The following is an 18,414-nucleotide window of genomic DNA, read 5'->3' as shown; positions in this document are numbered from 1 at the left end:
GGTTCCAGTCAACCGACTGAATTTGAAACGTAATATTTTCACGTTTGGTTATTCTATCTATTTAAAACTCACTTGCCCATCGACGAGATTTCGCCCGATGAAAGAACTAAGTGTTGTCAAGTATATTAGATTCATTAGCCATTCTCAGTACCTGCCATTCGTACTTAAACTCACTCTTGTAAGAACTTGGAGAGATTGACTAGACACAAACTAATTGGCTTATAGAACTAATAGTTCTTCGTAGTTCTTTTATAAGACTTATCACTTATATAAACGTAATCGTAATAGGTACCTGTAACATTTTAATATACATTATTAAGAATTAATCACAGCATAAAATCAAAGAGTCTTTATATTCCGTTACATATTGATTGTTACCTAATTAGGAAGTTAGTTCTTGGGAAAAGATGCTAATCAGTTGGCACCAGTCAAAAGTTGACTCAAATAATATATGTCACTCTTGACACCTTACGAAAATAAGTTTTAGCGGTATTTCTATGGAATGGATAAAACTTTGACTATATATATATAAATATCATTAAGCACAAATATAATCTACTCAGTATACCTTAATATTTATTTTTAAATTTAAAATTACTTATTTCAAACAAATTGTCACCAATTGATTTTATAATATATAAAAAACTTTTATTCTTAAAAATATTTTATCTTTACATCAGCTATTTCATTATCATACTTACCTACCTATTAGATATATTCTAATATTTTCTTATTTGATATTTTTGATTGTACATCTATATTTATAAGAATTTCTATGCTTAGTCTTGGCAACTTCTTGCGTACCACCTTTGAATGTTGCATTATATTTATAATTTTATGAAGTGATTAAATGTGTAATGTATAAGCATAATAATAAATAAAATTAGCTTGCATATATCCTAATAAATTCATAATAATTGTAGGTATATTAATTCCCTAATATCAAATCAAATATAGTTATATAGATACCTACTTATAAATTACAATGTTATATTCCTATTAAATAATTAATTTTAATGTTATAAAATGTAAAACAACGCCAAATTATAAATAGGTTATTGCTTGGTTTATTATAAATAGGGCATGGTTTTTAGCTTATATAAAATATAATAACTGAGCATAACTTATGCAGTTTTATAACATTAAAAATGTGAAAGATTCGTTCAACCCAAAGTTTAAACAAAAAAGTCTTGAGAATATTTAAGAGGTTAGGGAATATTTTGTAAATTGTGGGAAAAAAATACTTACATAATTGACAAACTTTTTGTTGTAATTTACCAATAAGCTAACATAATAACTTTTTTGTATGGTGCATTGAATTTCTGTTCTATATTTATAATTATTATTGGTTTTCCATCTTATATACTTTTACTTAAAAGAACTCCAAAAACTAGTCTTCTAAAAGATACCATAATCTAGTGTTTACAGTTTATATTTTTATATTTTTTTTCACTTTTTAAAGAATTTAAGGAGAATATTTGTATGCGATTTTAAAAAATATAAGGATTATATTTAAATATATTTTTTGATCTTAAAAGCCTATTCCTAGTTATAAATATTTGATTATTGGGTAGGTACATACTGTTAAGAATATTTAAATAAACTAAAGAGTAAGCTTAAGCTATGTGTTAACACAAATAATAATAGCTAAATATATACTTGAAACATATTTAGTTTATTGGAAAGTAGAGTTGCTTTTTAAATATTAATTAATTTTGTTTTGCTTTCAGATTGGGTTTTTTTTGGATTTGTATTTAGGAGCAATCATTGTTCTATTAGAACAATAGTTACAAATTTGACAAGTGTTGCTTAACTGGCATCATTTTAAAGTGAATAAAACTTATACACATTTTTTCTTTGTCAATAACTGGTGTACTAATTGACATGGGTGATAAATTATTTATGGCAATAAGCCGCCGCCGTGTATCATGGCCATTGGCAGTTCAACACCTGTGGGATGCGGTGAAAGTGATACGTTTTCAAAGGCAGGTACCAGATATTGATCGCATCACAAAATATATGACTAAAGTCCACAATATGTCATCAGGTAAAACATTAAAGTTTAATTATAAATACCTTCTCCAAAACTAATTATTTTGTGTTCAACAGAGGAAGTTGAAAGACAATTAAATTATTGTGTTCGAGATGGTCTTTTGATTTTAACCAAAAAAGTTGGTATTAAAGGTTCAAAAGCGGGAGTTGAAACCAAAGGATATAAACTTCCAGAAGAAAAAGTTTGTGACTTATCCTATTTAAATATATTAACATGTTTTACTAAGCTGTAATGTTTTTCTATAGGCTGAAAAAGATAGTCATGATTGGTATTGTTTTCAATGTCACAGTGCTGGAGATGTGATAAGTTGTACATCTTGTTATCGAGTTTTCCATCTTTCGTGTATTGAAAAAAACGACTTGCCAGAAAACGATGTTAAGCATAAGTTCATTTGTAATATATGCAAAGTAAATAGTATTATAAGCGTTAAAATTATTATTTTTTAATTATATTAAATAACTACATTTTTTTTAGAATTGTGCCTCTACTAAAGAAGCTTTTAAAAAGATTAAAAAAAGCCAGCTTAACAGGCTTCTTTATCATACTACTGGTAGATTAAGAGAAAAAGTAATTATCCTTAATACATTTTAAACTAATTTTTTGGCATTTGATATTAGTAATATGTATATTTTTATTAATTAGATACCTTTACCATGGTCAGAACGCAAAATTACTACTACTGCTCCATCAACATATGTTTCAGACAGACTTCAATTTCAGAGTCACCTAAAAGGTAGTGATTTGCATTTTAACAAGTATTGTGCATTAAAAGACAAAGATCCTCGGAGAATAGATTTTCTTATTTTCAAGTAAATTGATTTGGTACTCTCTGGCTAAAAAATATATTTTGAACGTTTCTCTTTAAATTTTAGAATTATAGACCTTCAAATGATTGAAGATAAAGCTAAAGATAATGAATATAAAAATGTTGAAGAGTTCCGAGCAGATATATTAACCTTTGTTCACAATATTATTATTTTTCATGGCGGTAAATTATAACAATTTAAACTCTATTCTTTCCTTCATAAAACTAAACAAATTAAACACATATAAACATAACAATATAGTCTGTATTAAAAATTAATAAACTATAACAATTTATAATTATATGATAAAATGTTTATTTATATTATAGTTCATAGCAGTCTAGCTGATTATGGCCGTTTAATGTTGAGGGATTGCAACCGAGATTTGGATGAGATAATGAGGTGCCGTTATTGTTACAAATATTCTATACAAAAAAATACAAAATTTTGGTTCTGTAAACCGTGTAAGCCCCCACATGAACTAGTGTATGCAAAACAAGAAGATTTTCCATATTGGCCAGCAAAAGTATTTATAGTTAAATTAAGACTTAATTGTTTATAATATTTTATTTTAAAATAATATTTTAGGTTTTAAAAATTGAAGCTGATATGTATGAAGTCAGATTTTTCGGTAGTGAACACCAACTTGGAATTATTGACAAAACTCAAATACGACCTATATCAGTGAACATTCATACCTTGCAGGTTAATATCTAAAAATGTTAAAAATGTATTATATTTTAAAAAATATGTTACCTACATTTTTTACTGATATATAAACGAAAAACATTTATATATCTTTAAAGACTAATGTAAGGGTTGTACAAATCAACTTTTCAATTGCATTAAATAAACAATTATTTTTTTAGTCTCAAGGTCGAACATCTCAATGGAACAAAGCATGTGAGGAATTGCGTCGCCATCAACTGCAATTGGACAAAGTTATATTTGGTCTTGCTACACAATCATCATCATCTTCCTCTAGTCCGTCTTCAGAAGAAGAAGAAGAAGACCCACTTAAACTTAAACTGAAGGTTTCACCTATTCTAAAACGTTATGAAAGAAGAAATGATAAAGAACAGAAAATATCAATAAAAACTGGGGCAAAAGTGGAGACAGATACCGAGGAATCAAAATCAAAAGACAAACTAAAACGTGTAAAAAAAAAACGAGGTAGACCATTGTCTCTAGACAAAAAAATAAGTCCACCAAAAAAAGTTGTAAAGAAATCTTTAATAATTAAAAAAACCAGTACTCAAAAAACTTTAGAAAAAAGAGCTAGAGGTAGACCCTTAAAAGTTATTGAACCTATAATTGAAGACAGTACTCCAGTCAAACATTTGAAAACAAAAGTTAAAATTACAAATGAAAATACTAATGCATCTGAAGGAATTAATTCATCAAAAAATGCTTTACCACTGAAAACAAATTCTTCAGTTAAAGAAAATATAACATCTACAACTGAAAGATTAAAAGACCCTGATGTCGTGGAAAATGAGACAGTTATTTCTTCATGTCAAGATTTAGTACAATGTAATATGAACAAGGTAAGTTTTGTAATTAGATATATTTTATGCATTATGTTCTAGAGCGAAATATTTTGTTTTAGATTCGAGCTGAAATGGAAAGTGAAAAACATAATGCTATTGAACAACTAATTGAACAACATAAAAAGGAGATTGCTTTATTGCAAGTAAACCACAGTATTGCACTGTCCGAAGTAAAGAAAAAGCAATGGGTAATTTTATTTATATTTTAAACTTGAGAGAGACATTTTTTTAAATCATACAACATATTAGGTAGAAATCATATAACAAATAATAATGAAAATAATTTTTATGTTTATTTAAAATTTATTTCAGTATATATTATTATACCTTACAAAGGGTTGACTGTCTATATATTTAACATTTTAAGAGCTGCTAAATGTTGGTATTAAAACACCAAGACTATTAGTTATATAGTTGTACAGTGTAGTCAATACATAACAGTTTTTATTCCATATTTTTTATAATATATAATAAATATGAAATATACTTTAACTGATGGAAATTTAACATAGTAAAATGGATTTTGTAACAGTAATTAGTAAATAAAAAAATTGTTAGATATGATACCATCACATAACAATAGTCATTATTGATTCTCAACATTCAAATATTTCTTTTAGTTATACCACTACTATATAATTTGATTTTTTTTTTCAATATCCTGTTTAACCAAGTATACTGTAGTCCCTTAATATAAGAATTACTAATTTACGTTTATAAAATTTATATTTTTAGTGTGTGAATTGTGAACTTGAAGCTACTTACCATTGTTGTTGGAATACAGCGTATTGTAGTGCTGAATGTCAACTAATTCATTGGAGTAGTAAACATAAATGGCAGTGTCGTCAAAGAATATAATCTTAAGCTATTTATGGGAGTATTTTAACTAAAGAAATAATTTTCTTTTAGTTAAAAAACTACTAGGTACATACACACATACTGACATTACAATTATATTTAAACATTATTAAATGTATTACTAGTTTATACTAACTAACTCAATATTTTATTGAATTTGAGTAAATTTATTTTATGTGTTGTATCTTATAAAAAATATTAACAAGAACAATATTACTTAAAAGTAACACGATTATTCAAAAACATACAAATATTATTAATCTTACAATTTTTATATTGATTCATGTATTTTTTTTTGATTGACTTTGTACCATTATTATATATTAATTGATTGACTAATCTACAGAGTGTACAGTAGAGAGTTGTTCTAATATTAATCAAATATCTCAAATATAATGTAAATGTATTGCAACATCCAAGCAGTTACATTTTTTTATTATATTTTTATTATATGAATTATTTAAATTTGGTCAAGTTTTTTTTTGAAACCCTATACCCACAACTGTATGTTTTAATATTTTTTTTTAAGCTAATCTGCGTTAAATGATTTTTATACAAATATTAATATACAAAAGCTGGTTATTGGACTTGGTTACTTGACTCATCTGCCTATTAGACTCATTCTGGCTGACCAGTTTACTAATTATATTCTGTGTGCTGATCGATAGTACTGAACTCAACCTCGCATTTAAATAATAGCACAACTGCACGAGGTTAGGTTATCTCTCCCACTTAGCTGGATGTCACAGCATGGGGGACATGCAGACTACAACCTATTTCGGTTGTTGATGACTTTCACTCTCTTGGTGCGCAGAGTATACTAAACCATAGAGACAAATATTATATTTATTCATCAAATTGTATAATCCTTTGAATGCAGTGTAGTGAAGATTAATTTGTTATAATTGCCATATTCATTATAGTTGTTTGAAAAAATATATTAACATTTTTTTGAAGCAAGGAATGTATTGTTTTATTGTCTTTTTTGAAAGTTTATGATTAAATAGTTTTTTAACTTGTTAAACATAGACTTTATTATTTTTTTGTTTAATTATTAGAAATTAGATTTAATTTATTCTAAAACTGTTCTTTAAAGTTAATTATTTAATAATTATAAGAGTAAAGGGGTGATTCTATTTTAGCAAGTACAATTCACTAAATTGTATAATGTCATATAATATTATTGATATTCAAACCGTAAATTATGGTTGGTTGAATTTGTATTGTAGATCCCAATTTTATATTGTAAATCAGTTTCATTATATCTTATAATATTATAGGTAAGTATTTTGGGTTCAACTGATCGGTGAATGTTGTTGATTTAAGATCAATGTAATCAAATAATTTAATTTCAAATACTTGGAAATTATTATACCTAATATTAGGCACGTATATTTAATATGAAGGTTTTGCTTACTTAATACTATATACACTCATATATATATTTTGTATATATAATATTTTATTGTTTATTAAAATATTTATAAAATTGAATGAGCCCAATTTTTCTACAATAATCCTCCGAACTTCATCATTTCTAAATAATATTTAATATATTTTATCATTTCCTCCACAAGAAATTTTCTCTAATACTCATCAAGTGGTTCTGAAACAATAAATCATGATTTAAATTCTGAGCAGAGCGATGAATATATTTATTTTACGATGTGTTTTTTATATTTTAATTTTTTTATTCGTGCCTGTATTTACTTACTTACCTATCATAAGTAGGTAGTCGAAATAATGCTTCGATTTTCAACTACAGTATCTTGTTCAATTGGAAAGTGCATTCCCAATAGTTTTCAAAAGTGCCTGGAAAACAAAAAAAAAAAGGTGGGTAAAGAAGGTGGCCCACAGGATATGTACCATTACATAAAAAAAATATTCAAAATTTTTTTTTATTAATAATATTTAGATACATTAAAAATAATTTGATTATAAAAAATACGAAAAAAAATTGTACAGGGACGGCGTATAATCATACGTCAACGGTTCTTCAAATGGGTGGCTAAATAAACAACCGTGGCTTATCGCTTAATATTATTTGCTCGATGATATTAGATAAAATTGAATGGGCTTCGCGGTAATAATAGCAACACCACGACGACTACGAACTGCTGTCCGCCTGTCTGGCAGTACGAATTGCAGCATTCTTAGTATTTTATAATCAATGATTATAATCGAGTTATATTTAGTATTACTACTTGCCGAAAATTTTGATCATGGTTGAATACATTATTGTTTCTTTGCGTCTTGAGTGCTGCGTGCATGTTATTATTTGTCATAATGACTATGCAGCATATATATTTGTTGGCCTTTACTTAAATTTTTAATCAGTATAATAATCAGAAAAACTATATAACAATTAATTTAGGATACCGCTTTGGATAGGAGTGCTGATCACTGTCATTGATACTTTATCTTTTTTGATGATGGACAAGTATGGACTTCGAAAATTGGAACTAGTATTTGGTCTGTTCATTGTTATAATGGCATTGTCATTTGGATATGAGGTATTAAAAATGCCATAAAATTATTTTTGTAATTGTTATTTTTAACTCTTAAAGTTATGTATGTATTATTTATATTATATATATTCAAGTTGACTATTCTTTCTAGTTTGCAATTGTTCAATCTGATATAAAAGATATGGCTAAAGGAGTGGTTACTCGTTGGTGTTCAAACTGTCAAGAATCTTCTCTTCTTCAGGCTGTTGGTATTATTGGAGCAATCATAATGCCACATAATCTATACTTGCATTCAGGCTTATTCAAGGTAAATACAATAATAATAATCATTCATTATTTAAATTCTCAAATGCAATATGGTTTCATGAAATAATCCATATTATGTAATTAATGTTTTATTTGTAATTAATCAAATAATAAATTAATGCAAATAATTTACTCCAAAACAGTTAAATCCTTAAATAGAAGAAAACCTGCTAGTATTAGACCTACAATTAATAAAACATTTGAAACTATATTAGTCTTTGATAGTAGTTTTCAAAAATTAAGTTGTTAAAACATATATTATATACCATCTTTTACATATTACTTAGTTAAAATCAAATCTCCATCAAATTTGTTTACATTTGATTATTTTCATTATGTGGTAAAAAATTATATAATTTTAATCTAAAATTTGTATTTATTATTTAGTCTAGGAAAGTTGACAGAACAAAAAAAGACAAATTACAAGAAGCCAATTATTATTTTTTTATCGAATCTTGTGTTGCCTTATTTTTAACATTTGCGATCAATGTGTGTGTTGTATCAGTTTTTGCTCACGGATTATACAATAAAACTAACAGTGATGTGGTAAGTAGTTGTATATTTTATTTTTGTGTCTAAATGTTAATTCTTTAATTATTTGTATATACTTGGAGATCTATACCAAGAAAAATAATACATATTCGGACATTTTCCAAGTGAGATTAAAATCAATTAAATTAAAATATGATTATTGTTAATTTATTAATAATTACAATTTTATTAGAATGATATTGAATTAGTAGAAGTTGATATTTATAAAGGTGGAGTATTCCTTGGTTGTCAATTTGGAATAGGTGCTATGTATATTTGGGCAATTGGTATCTTAGCTGCCGGTCAAAGTAGTACAATGACTGGATGTTATGCTGAACAATTTGTAATGGAAGTATGTAGTGGTAATTAATATATTAATATTCATAATTCACATATTGTATACATTTTAGGGCTTTTTAAATATTCAATGGAGCCGATGGAAAAGAGTTGGGTTTACTCGACTAGTTGCTATAGCACCCACATTTTATGTGGCATTTTTTAGTAATATTAATGACTTGACTGGTATGAATGACCTATTGAATGCGGTAATGAGCTTACAACTACCATTTGCTACACTTCCAGTAATTGCATTCACTAGTAATCCTCGCATTATGTGAGAGTTCACTAATGAATTATAAATATAATTTAAATGAATACACACTATGTAAGTAATTTTAAATTTCAACTGGGAAATTTTCAGGGGAAATGTTTTAATAACAATTATTTTGGCTGGTATTATAATAAGTATAAATTTATACTTTGTAATCCATCACACAATCACAAATTTCACTTACAATTTGACTTTATTAATTGGAGTTATAACGTATAGTACAATTTATTTATTAATGTGTGCTTATCTTACACTACACCTCGTTGTCACTATGCTGGATGATTGCAGTGTTTTACGTAGAAATCTAGTAAGTATTATTATTATAGTATTCATACATTTAACATATTTTAGTTGACAACCATGCATATAGTTTAATAATTAATTAAACAATATATTTCAGTTTGTTATTAGATTTATTGGTCCACAAATTGGGAACACTTTTACTCAACATAAACATCAAATTACTCTCCTCCAAAGTAATAAGTTTAAGTATTTATAAAATGTGTAAAATATTAATTTAAATATTTATTTTTGTTCAATATACATTATCAACCGCTATTTTGTTCTTAAGAGGATTTCGTTCCCTCGTGTGTTGAACTCTGCTTACAAACGCAAACAATTGTATGATGAACATGACATAATTATTATACATAAGCAATATTCTTGCTTTTAAATATTATAGAATGTAGTAGGTAAAATCATTTAATATTAAATAAAACAGGGTTTAATGGATTCTTCTGAACGTAAAATTTGTTATTTATGCACTTATAAGATAGAGTCAACAGTCAACATATTTGACTTATATGTTTCTTTAATTTCATTTATTAAAATACTCTAACCAGTTTATGGTTGACCATAACATAAATTATACTTCAATATTTTTTTAACAGATATTTGATGATAAATTTAAAATATTATAGATTATCAATTATACATTTATTATTTAATAATACTGTTATTTTTGTAGTATACTTTTTTCCCCATAAGTTCAATTATTAGTTAATTTGTCTTTGATTGTTAATCTATTGATGTGTAATACATATTTTATCAAAAATAATAATTTAACAATTATGTATTTAAAAATTTAAAAATTTTGAAAGTAATTTTAAGTTTATTAATTTGAAATTAAAATGTTGTGATATGAAAAAATAAATATAATACAAAATTGTACAATACTGTAAATTAAGAGTTAAGTTAAAACTTTTAAAATCTTATTGAAAATGATCTACCTGTTATAACTAACTGTTGTCTCTTATATGTTTACATGAAGTTTGGGATTTAATATAAATATTATACTGTATGTTTGGTTATTTTTTTAAGAATTTGTTGAGTAATTCAGTCATTACCTTAAATGACAGCAAAATATTTTGCGTTAAATATATTTTATTTTTTGATTAAAATAATAACAGTCAAGATGACATAACAAATATCAAGCTTCAAGGCTGGGTATTAAAGAGTTAAAAAGTTAAAGTTAAGTTAAAGTTAAGTTAAAAAGTTAATTTAATTTAAACTTTTTAACTTACCTTGTTACTTTTGGATATTCATTAACTTACTAGATTTTTTTTTAATTAACGTGTTGATTTTTCATTTTAAGAAGTAAGTTAAGTTAATTTATTTTGTTTTGAATTGAATTATATTTCACTATTTCAATCTATTTCGTTTTCATGTCAAAAAATATGTATCGTAAATTATTTAAAGTTAAAAATTTATATCATTTAAATCTAACTTATATGGAATTACTGTATAAAGTATAAACATTATTGTCTATAATTTAATTTTGGGTTGCAAAAAAATTAAGTAGGCTAGCGTTGTATAAACAAATTAACTTTTTTTAACTTAATAAAAAGTTAACAAAAAGTGTGTATGAACTTTTAACTTAACTGAGTTAACCTATAGTTAAATTAACTATTAACTTTTAACTTTTTGTTATTGGTGCATATTAACTTAACTTAACTGAGTTAAAAAAAAAATCATTAATTTGCCCAGCCTTGTCAAGCTTTAATATTGAATAATGATGGAATATTGTTGCACGTGTCCAAAAGATAGTACTTAACACCATGCGACTAGCAAGTATAATATTATATAACTAATATAATTAATGTATAAATACTTATTTGCAAATCTAAATGTTTGATACATATGTCTTTTTTTTTTTTGTGTGTGGCCCAATAATATGTTATTTTAATTAGGATGAAAATAGACAAAATCATAGTCGTTAAAAATGTTAAAAAAGGTCTGACCCACCCCCTAGATCATGCTTGGTTAGATGTGTGTAATCATAATTTCCAATGTGAATGATGGTGTTACCAAAAAAAATTAACTACCTAATATAAACTATATTTTCTATTATATGTCTAAAAAGTAGACAGGATACAAAAAAGTTATTTTTAAGTATCAAGAGTAAGAGGACCAGTGAATGAACACCTAAGGATTTTTAAACCTTTTAACTACATAACGTCTATGTAACAGAGAATTTCAAATTTCAAATATAAAATATATTTTTATTATGTATACATCAAAATGTTATGCAACATAAAAGTCACATATTTATTATGTTAAAACAAATTGTCCATTAAATGAATATCAACACTTCTGTAAATGAACACTGATTTCTACTATATTATATTATATTCTTGTTTTACCTACTTTACTATTTTACTTTTTTTTATTAGACAAGATATACTATAGTTTTGTAAAAAAACTAATAACCGATTTTTTTTCCAAAATGTCAAGTGTTCATTCCAGGACTAAAGATTTAAAATATGAGTAAACCCAGTAAATAAAGTTGTTCATTTATTGGATACAACAAATAAAACCAGTTAATGAACACAAATAGTGGATTTTCGGAATATAATTTACTTTATTTTTAACCAATTGAGAAAATTATTGATGATTACTGAACTTTATTATTAAATAGTATAATAAGCACCTAAATATTTATTCCGTAAATAAAAAATTCTGCTTAGAAAGCAGCCTATAATATAATTAATATAGTTATTTAATTGAAGTAATAGTCTAAAATTCTTTAAGTTATCAAAAATCCTAAAACTAATATAATATACACAAAATTATTAAATTTAGCTTTAAAATTCTGCGCAATATAGTAACTATACAATATTATAATATTATATCTTGCATACATTTTATTTAGCTACCCATGGTTTTTTTTGAACTTTTTTTTTTAAAACATACGTATTTCATCGAGTTAAGGACGATGCTGCAAAAAATTTTCCAAGGTGGGCTAACATTATTAACATCGTGAGCGGAGGGTTTCGATCCTACCAAACTAAAAAATGATGGGGATTCACGGACTATTGGGGGGGGGGGGGGGCTAAGCACCATAAATCCCCCCTCCCCGATTTCCGCCAATGATATATTGATCCTGCATAGGTACTACTCGCGGTGTATTTTCCAAATCCAAAAAGTGTAAAAAACGTTTTATTTTTGCAAAATTGAAGACTACCTAGGGTTTTGCCCTGCCAAAATAACGTATATCCGATAACTAATAATAAAAAATGACATATTTCAATTCTTATGACGAATTATGAAATAGGTTTGCAGAGTAAAAATATAACTCACAAATTTTGAAAGTGGACCAGGTAGTAAATTGTCGCAATTAACAAGCTATTGTATGATACCAATTTCAAAGTTATAGGACAACATGGGTGGCCCAACTCACGGTCTAAAAGTTGGGTTTGGTAGGTAGTTAGCCGTGTTTAGCCCGGCTAAAGTTTGAAAGTTGACCGTGAAAGAACGGCAGATACATTTTTATGAATGCCTGCAGTTAGATTTTTACGGATTAGTTCGATGAAATTCCGAAAATGTTCAAATTATTTTTCAGTTAGAATTTCATGAAAATTTATAATTAATATTACAAAATGTAATAGAAGATTTCCTACAAGTTTTTACCTTTAAAGAAAAAATTAGTTTAAGTACCGAAAAATAATATATATTTTTATGGGCGTTTGAATTAAACATTTTTACGTTATTGGATATTTTCAAGTAAATTAACGATAATTCCCATTAATCGGTATTTGTTATTTTGTTGTAAGTAATTCAAAAATGAATAACCGTAGACACTTGAAATTTGCACCAAAAGTTTATATTAGCAATATGCATAAAATTATAAAATTATTTTGTTTATTTTTGAGCTATTTATGTTTTTATAGCTTTTAAATTATTAAATTAGGTTATTTATACAAGTATGTTAGTCTGACACACCGTATCCGCTCAAAATCGTTTTTATATTCAATGATATATCATTGAATTCAAATATAATACATCCATTATAATGACATTCACGAAAACTACATTATAGCAGAGAATCCATTTGCCCACCTTTATTAATTATTGATTTAAAATAATTTTATAATATACGGTTGCGAATAAATGTATACCTAGCCTAAACTTTTGCTTAAACCGACACTTTAAGATTCTTATCGAAGGGATCAGAATCGTTTTTCGTAGACAATTATTTTGTATCATTGAATTCAAATTTAACACATCAATTACATTAACACTCTATAGACACCTAATGTACAGCAGAACGTTATCAAATTAACCGTTTTTTTGAAATTCACATTACATGAATATACCTCTATACCTACTTAACCAGTTTGGTAAGGTTACATAATATTTAACGGACTGACAACTTATGTCCCCTCACCATTATAATAATATAGATTTAGCGAAGAACATATTATTATAGACAATATTTCGTAACATGGTATACCTATTGTCCATTGTCGATAAATGTGTCGATTTGTACAAGTAGGGTCGAAAATCAAAATCGATAAACGAATATACGAACGAATGTTTACAAATAAAATATACAAACTTTTCGTGCATATATTTTATACTCTCATATATACCTATCGTGCCGACTGCCGATCCAAAACTTGTTTAATACTCATCTTTACTCATAAAAGTCGAATAATATTTTCTATTAAACCTATTTTGTGATTTTATAAAACATGTCTTATATTTTCGGGTTTGTTTTTTTTAAAAACAATAACCATGGAAACCGTTTAATATACTTAGTGTATAATATAATATACGTATAACATCGTTAAGTGTAAACATTTGACATTCAATGATACATTTTATGTGAATCTTATTGATAATAGTATACGAATATTTTAAACGCTCCGGCTAGACTATTTCAGATTAACAATAAATATTGTTTTTTATTATGGCTGGAGATAATCCTGATGACCTACATGTACGTACCTATACAATAAACTATTTTATCTTAGCTATTAAAGTTTGGAAGGGTGAGGAGGAGGGTAAAAATGGTATAACTATCGATTCATAAAAAAAAATCAGGATAGCAGAATTATAACTTTGCTAACCCAATTATATACATTTTCCTAACCTTGCGTTTTGTTCAAAAAATATATATTTTTTTTTATGAACATAATTTAATAGGTATCTAAATCAATAATTACGAAATAACACCGTCGAATTCTTTAAAAATATAGAATCAAATTAATGAAACAATGTATTAAATTAAGTATATTTACAAAAATAAATAAATAATAGTAATTAATATTATTATATTTAATTGCCTATATTTTTGACAAAAAAAAATGGTGAATATGTTAACATTAATTTTATATATTTTATGACTTAATACTTTTTAGAATTTACGTGTTATATCTGTTCTACACTAGACGAAACATTACCTAATAACTACAAATATTTTCTACTTTAAAATATCCCTAATGGGACATTGAATTATTAAGTTGGTACCAATTTTACCGATTTATTTAATTTTTTCCCCAAGTCTCAAATACAAAAAAACTGTTACCCAATCAATAGAATGACTGAAGAAATTACAAGTTATTTGGAAAAAACTGGTGTTATTGCTCAAATAACTGATGTTTTAAGGCTGTTGTACGAAATGGATGAAAAACCAGTTGATCCTCTCGAGTATTTATAAAACATTTTCTCATTAAATATATTTACCAAAATTATTTTGTTTAATGTTTCTATACTTATAATATTTAATTAAAATTATTATCATAATATAGTACGTGTATTTAATATACTACATATATACTACCATAGTTTATAGTTTTTCAATTGTTTTACTTAACTTTAAATTAAGTATTGTTCTAGTTAATTTGTATGGGATAAAAACTAAAAATACATAATATAACATATTACATTATATAACTGACTGTGCTTTCAATTAACTACATTTATAAATATTTATTAATTCAATTTTATTCTACAATTTTTCAAACTTCAAATCATGAAAACTTTAGTCATCAGTACTTATTTAATACTTGTTAGTTGCTATGACTTTTGAAGTATGCAAACTTTTGAAGGTTAATCGTAAAACCTTTCATAGCTTGGCCGTTTAAACAATGATGCAACTAAAGTTTATAAAATATTTTACATTGGCGTATTGATATTTTTAACTAATAGGTATTTTAACTATTTAAATAATGTCTATATCAACAATATACATAGGTACAAAGTTACATTGTTATAACTATTTTACTCATTAAGAATTTTACTAGTATATAATAACATATTATAATTTCTACCTTCTGTGTTAAAAATCCGTTAATAGAATTTTATGATTTTTTATTGCAATCTAAATTATAGGGAACCAACTGTATTATATATTCTTAGGCAATAATATATTATGGTACGATTTTTCAAGTTATAACATTTTTAGATTCTGAGTGGAACAATAAATGTATTGATTTTACAATGATGTGTTTTTTTTTTTAATATTTAATTTATTTTTATTTTTGTGTCTGTCATCATGGTTTGGGGCAGTAAAACTGCTTTGATTTTCTTCAACAGTAACTTGTTCAATGGGAAAGTTAATTTGGTTGGTACATTCGGGAGGTCAAATTTTAAAATTCCCAATAGTTTTCAAAAGTGCCGGGAAATACAACATACAACATTTACTTAAATTTGACTTAAATGAAGTATTTTCTTTTAGTATTACAGTTGAGTTCGTAAATAAAACTTTTGTAACTTATTCATAGTTCACAAATTCATACTAGTTTTACCATTCACAAAAGTATCACGTGAAAGAGTTTTTTTTCAAAATAAAATAAGATACGATTAACTATGAAGATAGAAAATTTAGTTAATGATAATGGATGCCGAAAATTATGATATCGAAAATTACTTACCGAGGGGCGAGTAAAATGTATTGACAATATAGCCAACTCGTCAATTTTTTTAAAAGGGTTAATTATATAAAAAAATTTTGTTTAATTTAACAATAATTTACTTCTCTTAATTTCATATGTATACATATATTTTACCTAAATATCGTATAAAATGTAAAATAAAAAATACTTTTTTATTATTTACAAGTTTTCCTGGCAACGATAATCTAAACTTAGTGTTAGGTACAGTATTTTATTATTTTTATTTTTGTCATTTTTACAAAATATATAAAATAATATAATGCAAAATTATTTACAAAAATTTATAAATAGTACCTAGATAATGATACAATCAAATTAATTAGTTATAACTATTAATATAGTTGTATATACTATTATATTTTATTACTCCTAAATAAACATACTGTGATTATTTTTTTTTTCATTACAAAACAACTTGTGACAGCAAAAGTTATTGGGATTCAAAGTTTGTAATTATTGTTCGCACAAAAGTTTAAAAAAATTGTAAACGAGTATTTTTGCGAGGCCCTTAGACCTCAACCGACATTGATGGTATTTCGTGAAGAGCAAAAATATTCCCCTCTATACCTATTTTTTGTGAGACTGTGTATTTCGCTATAGCGATATAATATAGGTATAATATGTATATACGTAATAATAATAACTTATTATTAATAAGTAATAATATGTAATAAGCTTTTTAATTCATACATTTATTTTTACATACATACAAACGTCATCACCATTTATTCTAAGGTTCTCAATTTCTCCATATTCCTAACCTCCTTACCTACGGTAAAATTTTATCATCCATTTATCATCCATAGTTAAGAATAATTTATATACCAACTTAAAATGTACATTTTATAACTCAAAATATGTGATGTGTAATGACATTAAACATAGCCACTTTTTTCAAAAATAGATTTATGCGTACGAACATGGCTGAAGTTGTCCCAGAAAAGGTGGAATTAACAAAGTTAGAAGAAGAGTATGATACCATAATGCAAGAGATAGCTATACTTCAACAAGAGAACATAAGTATGACGAACAGGCTAAAGGAATTAGAAACAAATCAAAGTGATAATATCGCAGAAATGAATTCCAACGAAAATACTGTTATTGGTTTTAGCGATAATGATATGAAAATGCAAGGAAGTGCTGAAAAAAATAATGAAAAATAGACTTTAATTTTTATTATTTTTGTATCGTTTGTAATTACCGAATGTCTTTTAAATAAGAAATACAATAAAATATAGGTATGCGCATTAAAATATTTTAAAGATTATATCATTTACTTTTTACATCGTACGCCGATTATCTGAGCGGCTCATTATGATGGTATACACGCGACGGTTGTATAATTATATTATAATTTAAAATTATATATTATATCTCCGATTTAGGTGTTCGGTGGAATACCCTCTGATAAAATTATCATGTGGCAATAGGCTATTATCCTTACTATATTATTATTCCAGATATCAAAACCATATAGGTACAGTATCGTCTGTTACAATACATACAAGCTACAGTCATTAGTTAAGTACCATCTCTTAAAGACAAATACAATTATGCCTTACAGACGCGGAGTCGCGATAAATTTACATTGCTCACAAACAATTAAGCACTATACACAATGCCCGAATATTGGATTACAATGATTGAATTATACACTGACTGTAATAAATACATTATGGTGGATTTAAGGGGGTCAGAGGGGCCCATCCCCCCACGGCCAGTGAAATGTGTTAGCATATTATGGTGTGACGTAATAACTTGTGAGTAATAAAATAACATAATAAAAACATGTTTGCATACCACTATGCACCATGATATGTGACATATTCTTAAGGTTCATAACGATTTTATTCTTACCGCATATTAACCATTATCTTTGGCAGAGTTATTATAGGTTACAGGATAGTGTTATGCACTCACAAAACGCACCTCTAGAACAAGGCTGCTACGTCTGCTACCACTCAAAATTCATCAATTGAGCGTTATGATTACTTTCGAATAGTGAAAAAATAGCTCTATAAAATGCAAGAACGCCACGTCCCAATATCATTTTT

General features: G+C 26.1%; 2 protein-coding genes and 1 pseudogene across 2 annotated transcripts; all 3 read left to right on the top strand.

The window, feature by feature from the left end:
* The first annotated feature begins 1,884 nt into the window (after nt 1-1,884).
* Nucleotides 1,885-5,267, top strand: LOC132934656 (zinc finger MYND domain-containing protein 11-like). Its single transcript, XM_061000986.1, has 11 exons — nt 1,885-2,047; nt 2,110-2,234; nt 2,299-2,460; nt 2,528-2,620; nt 2,696-2,862; nt 2,926-3,041; nt 3,189-3,385; nt 3,448-3,564; nt 3,729-4,406; nt 4,469-4,597; nt 5,145-5,267. The coding sequence occupies exons 1-11, from the start codon at nt 1,885-1,887 to the stop codon at nt 5,265-5,267; spliced, it is 2,070 nt and encodes a 689-aa protein (XP_060856969.1).
* Nucleotides 5,268-7,318: 2,051 nt separating this feature from the next.
* Nucleotides 7,319-10,643, top strand: LOC132934645 (protein Malvolio-like; annotated as a pseudogene).
* Nucleotides 10,644-14,373: 3,730 nt separating this feature from the next.
* LOC132933562 (c-Myc-binding protein homolog) lies at nt 14,374-17,523 on the top strand. Its single transcript, XM_060999831.1, has 3 exons — nt 14,374-14,403; nt 14,968-15,113; nt 17,265-17,523. The coding sequence occupies exons 1-3, from the start codon at nt 14,374-14,376 to the stop codon at nt 17,521-17,523; spliced, it is 435 nt and encodes a 144-aa protein (XP_060855814.1).
* Nucleotides 17,524-18,414: the final 891 nt, after the last annotated feature.

Source organism: Metopolophium dirhodum, chromosome 1 (assembly GCF_019925205.1).
Source record: "Metopolophium dirhodum isolate CAU chromosome 1, ASM1992520v1, whole genome shotgun sequence".
Taxonomy (NCBI): domain Eukaryota; kingdom Metazoa; phylum Arthropoda; class Insecta; order Hemiptera; family Aphididae; genus Metopolophium; species Metopolophium dirhodum.
The sequence above is the reverse complement of the archived record's forward strand: the minus strand, read 5'-3'. Positions and strand labels throughout refer to the sequence as shown.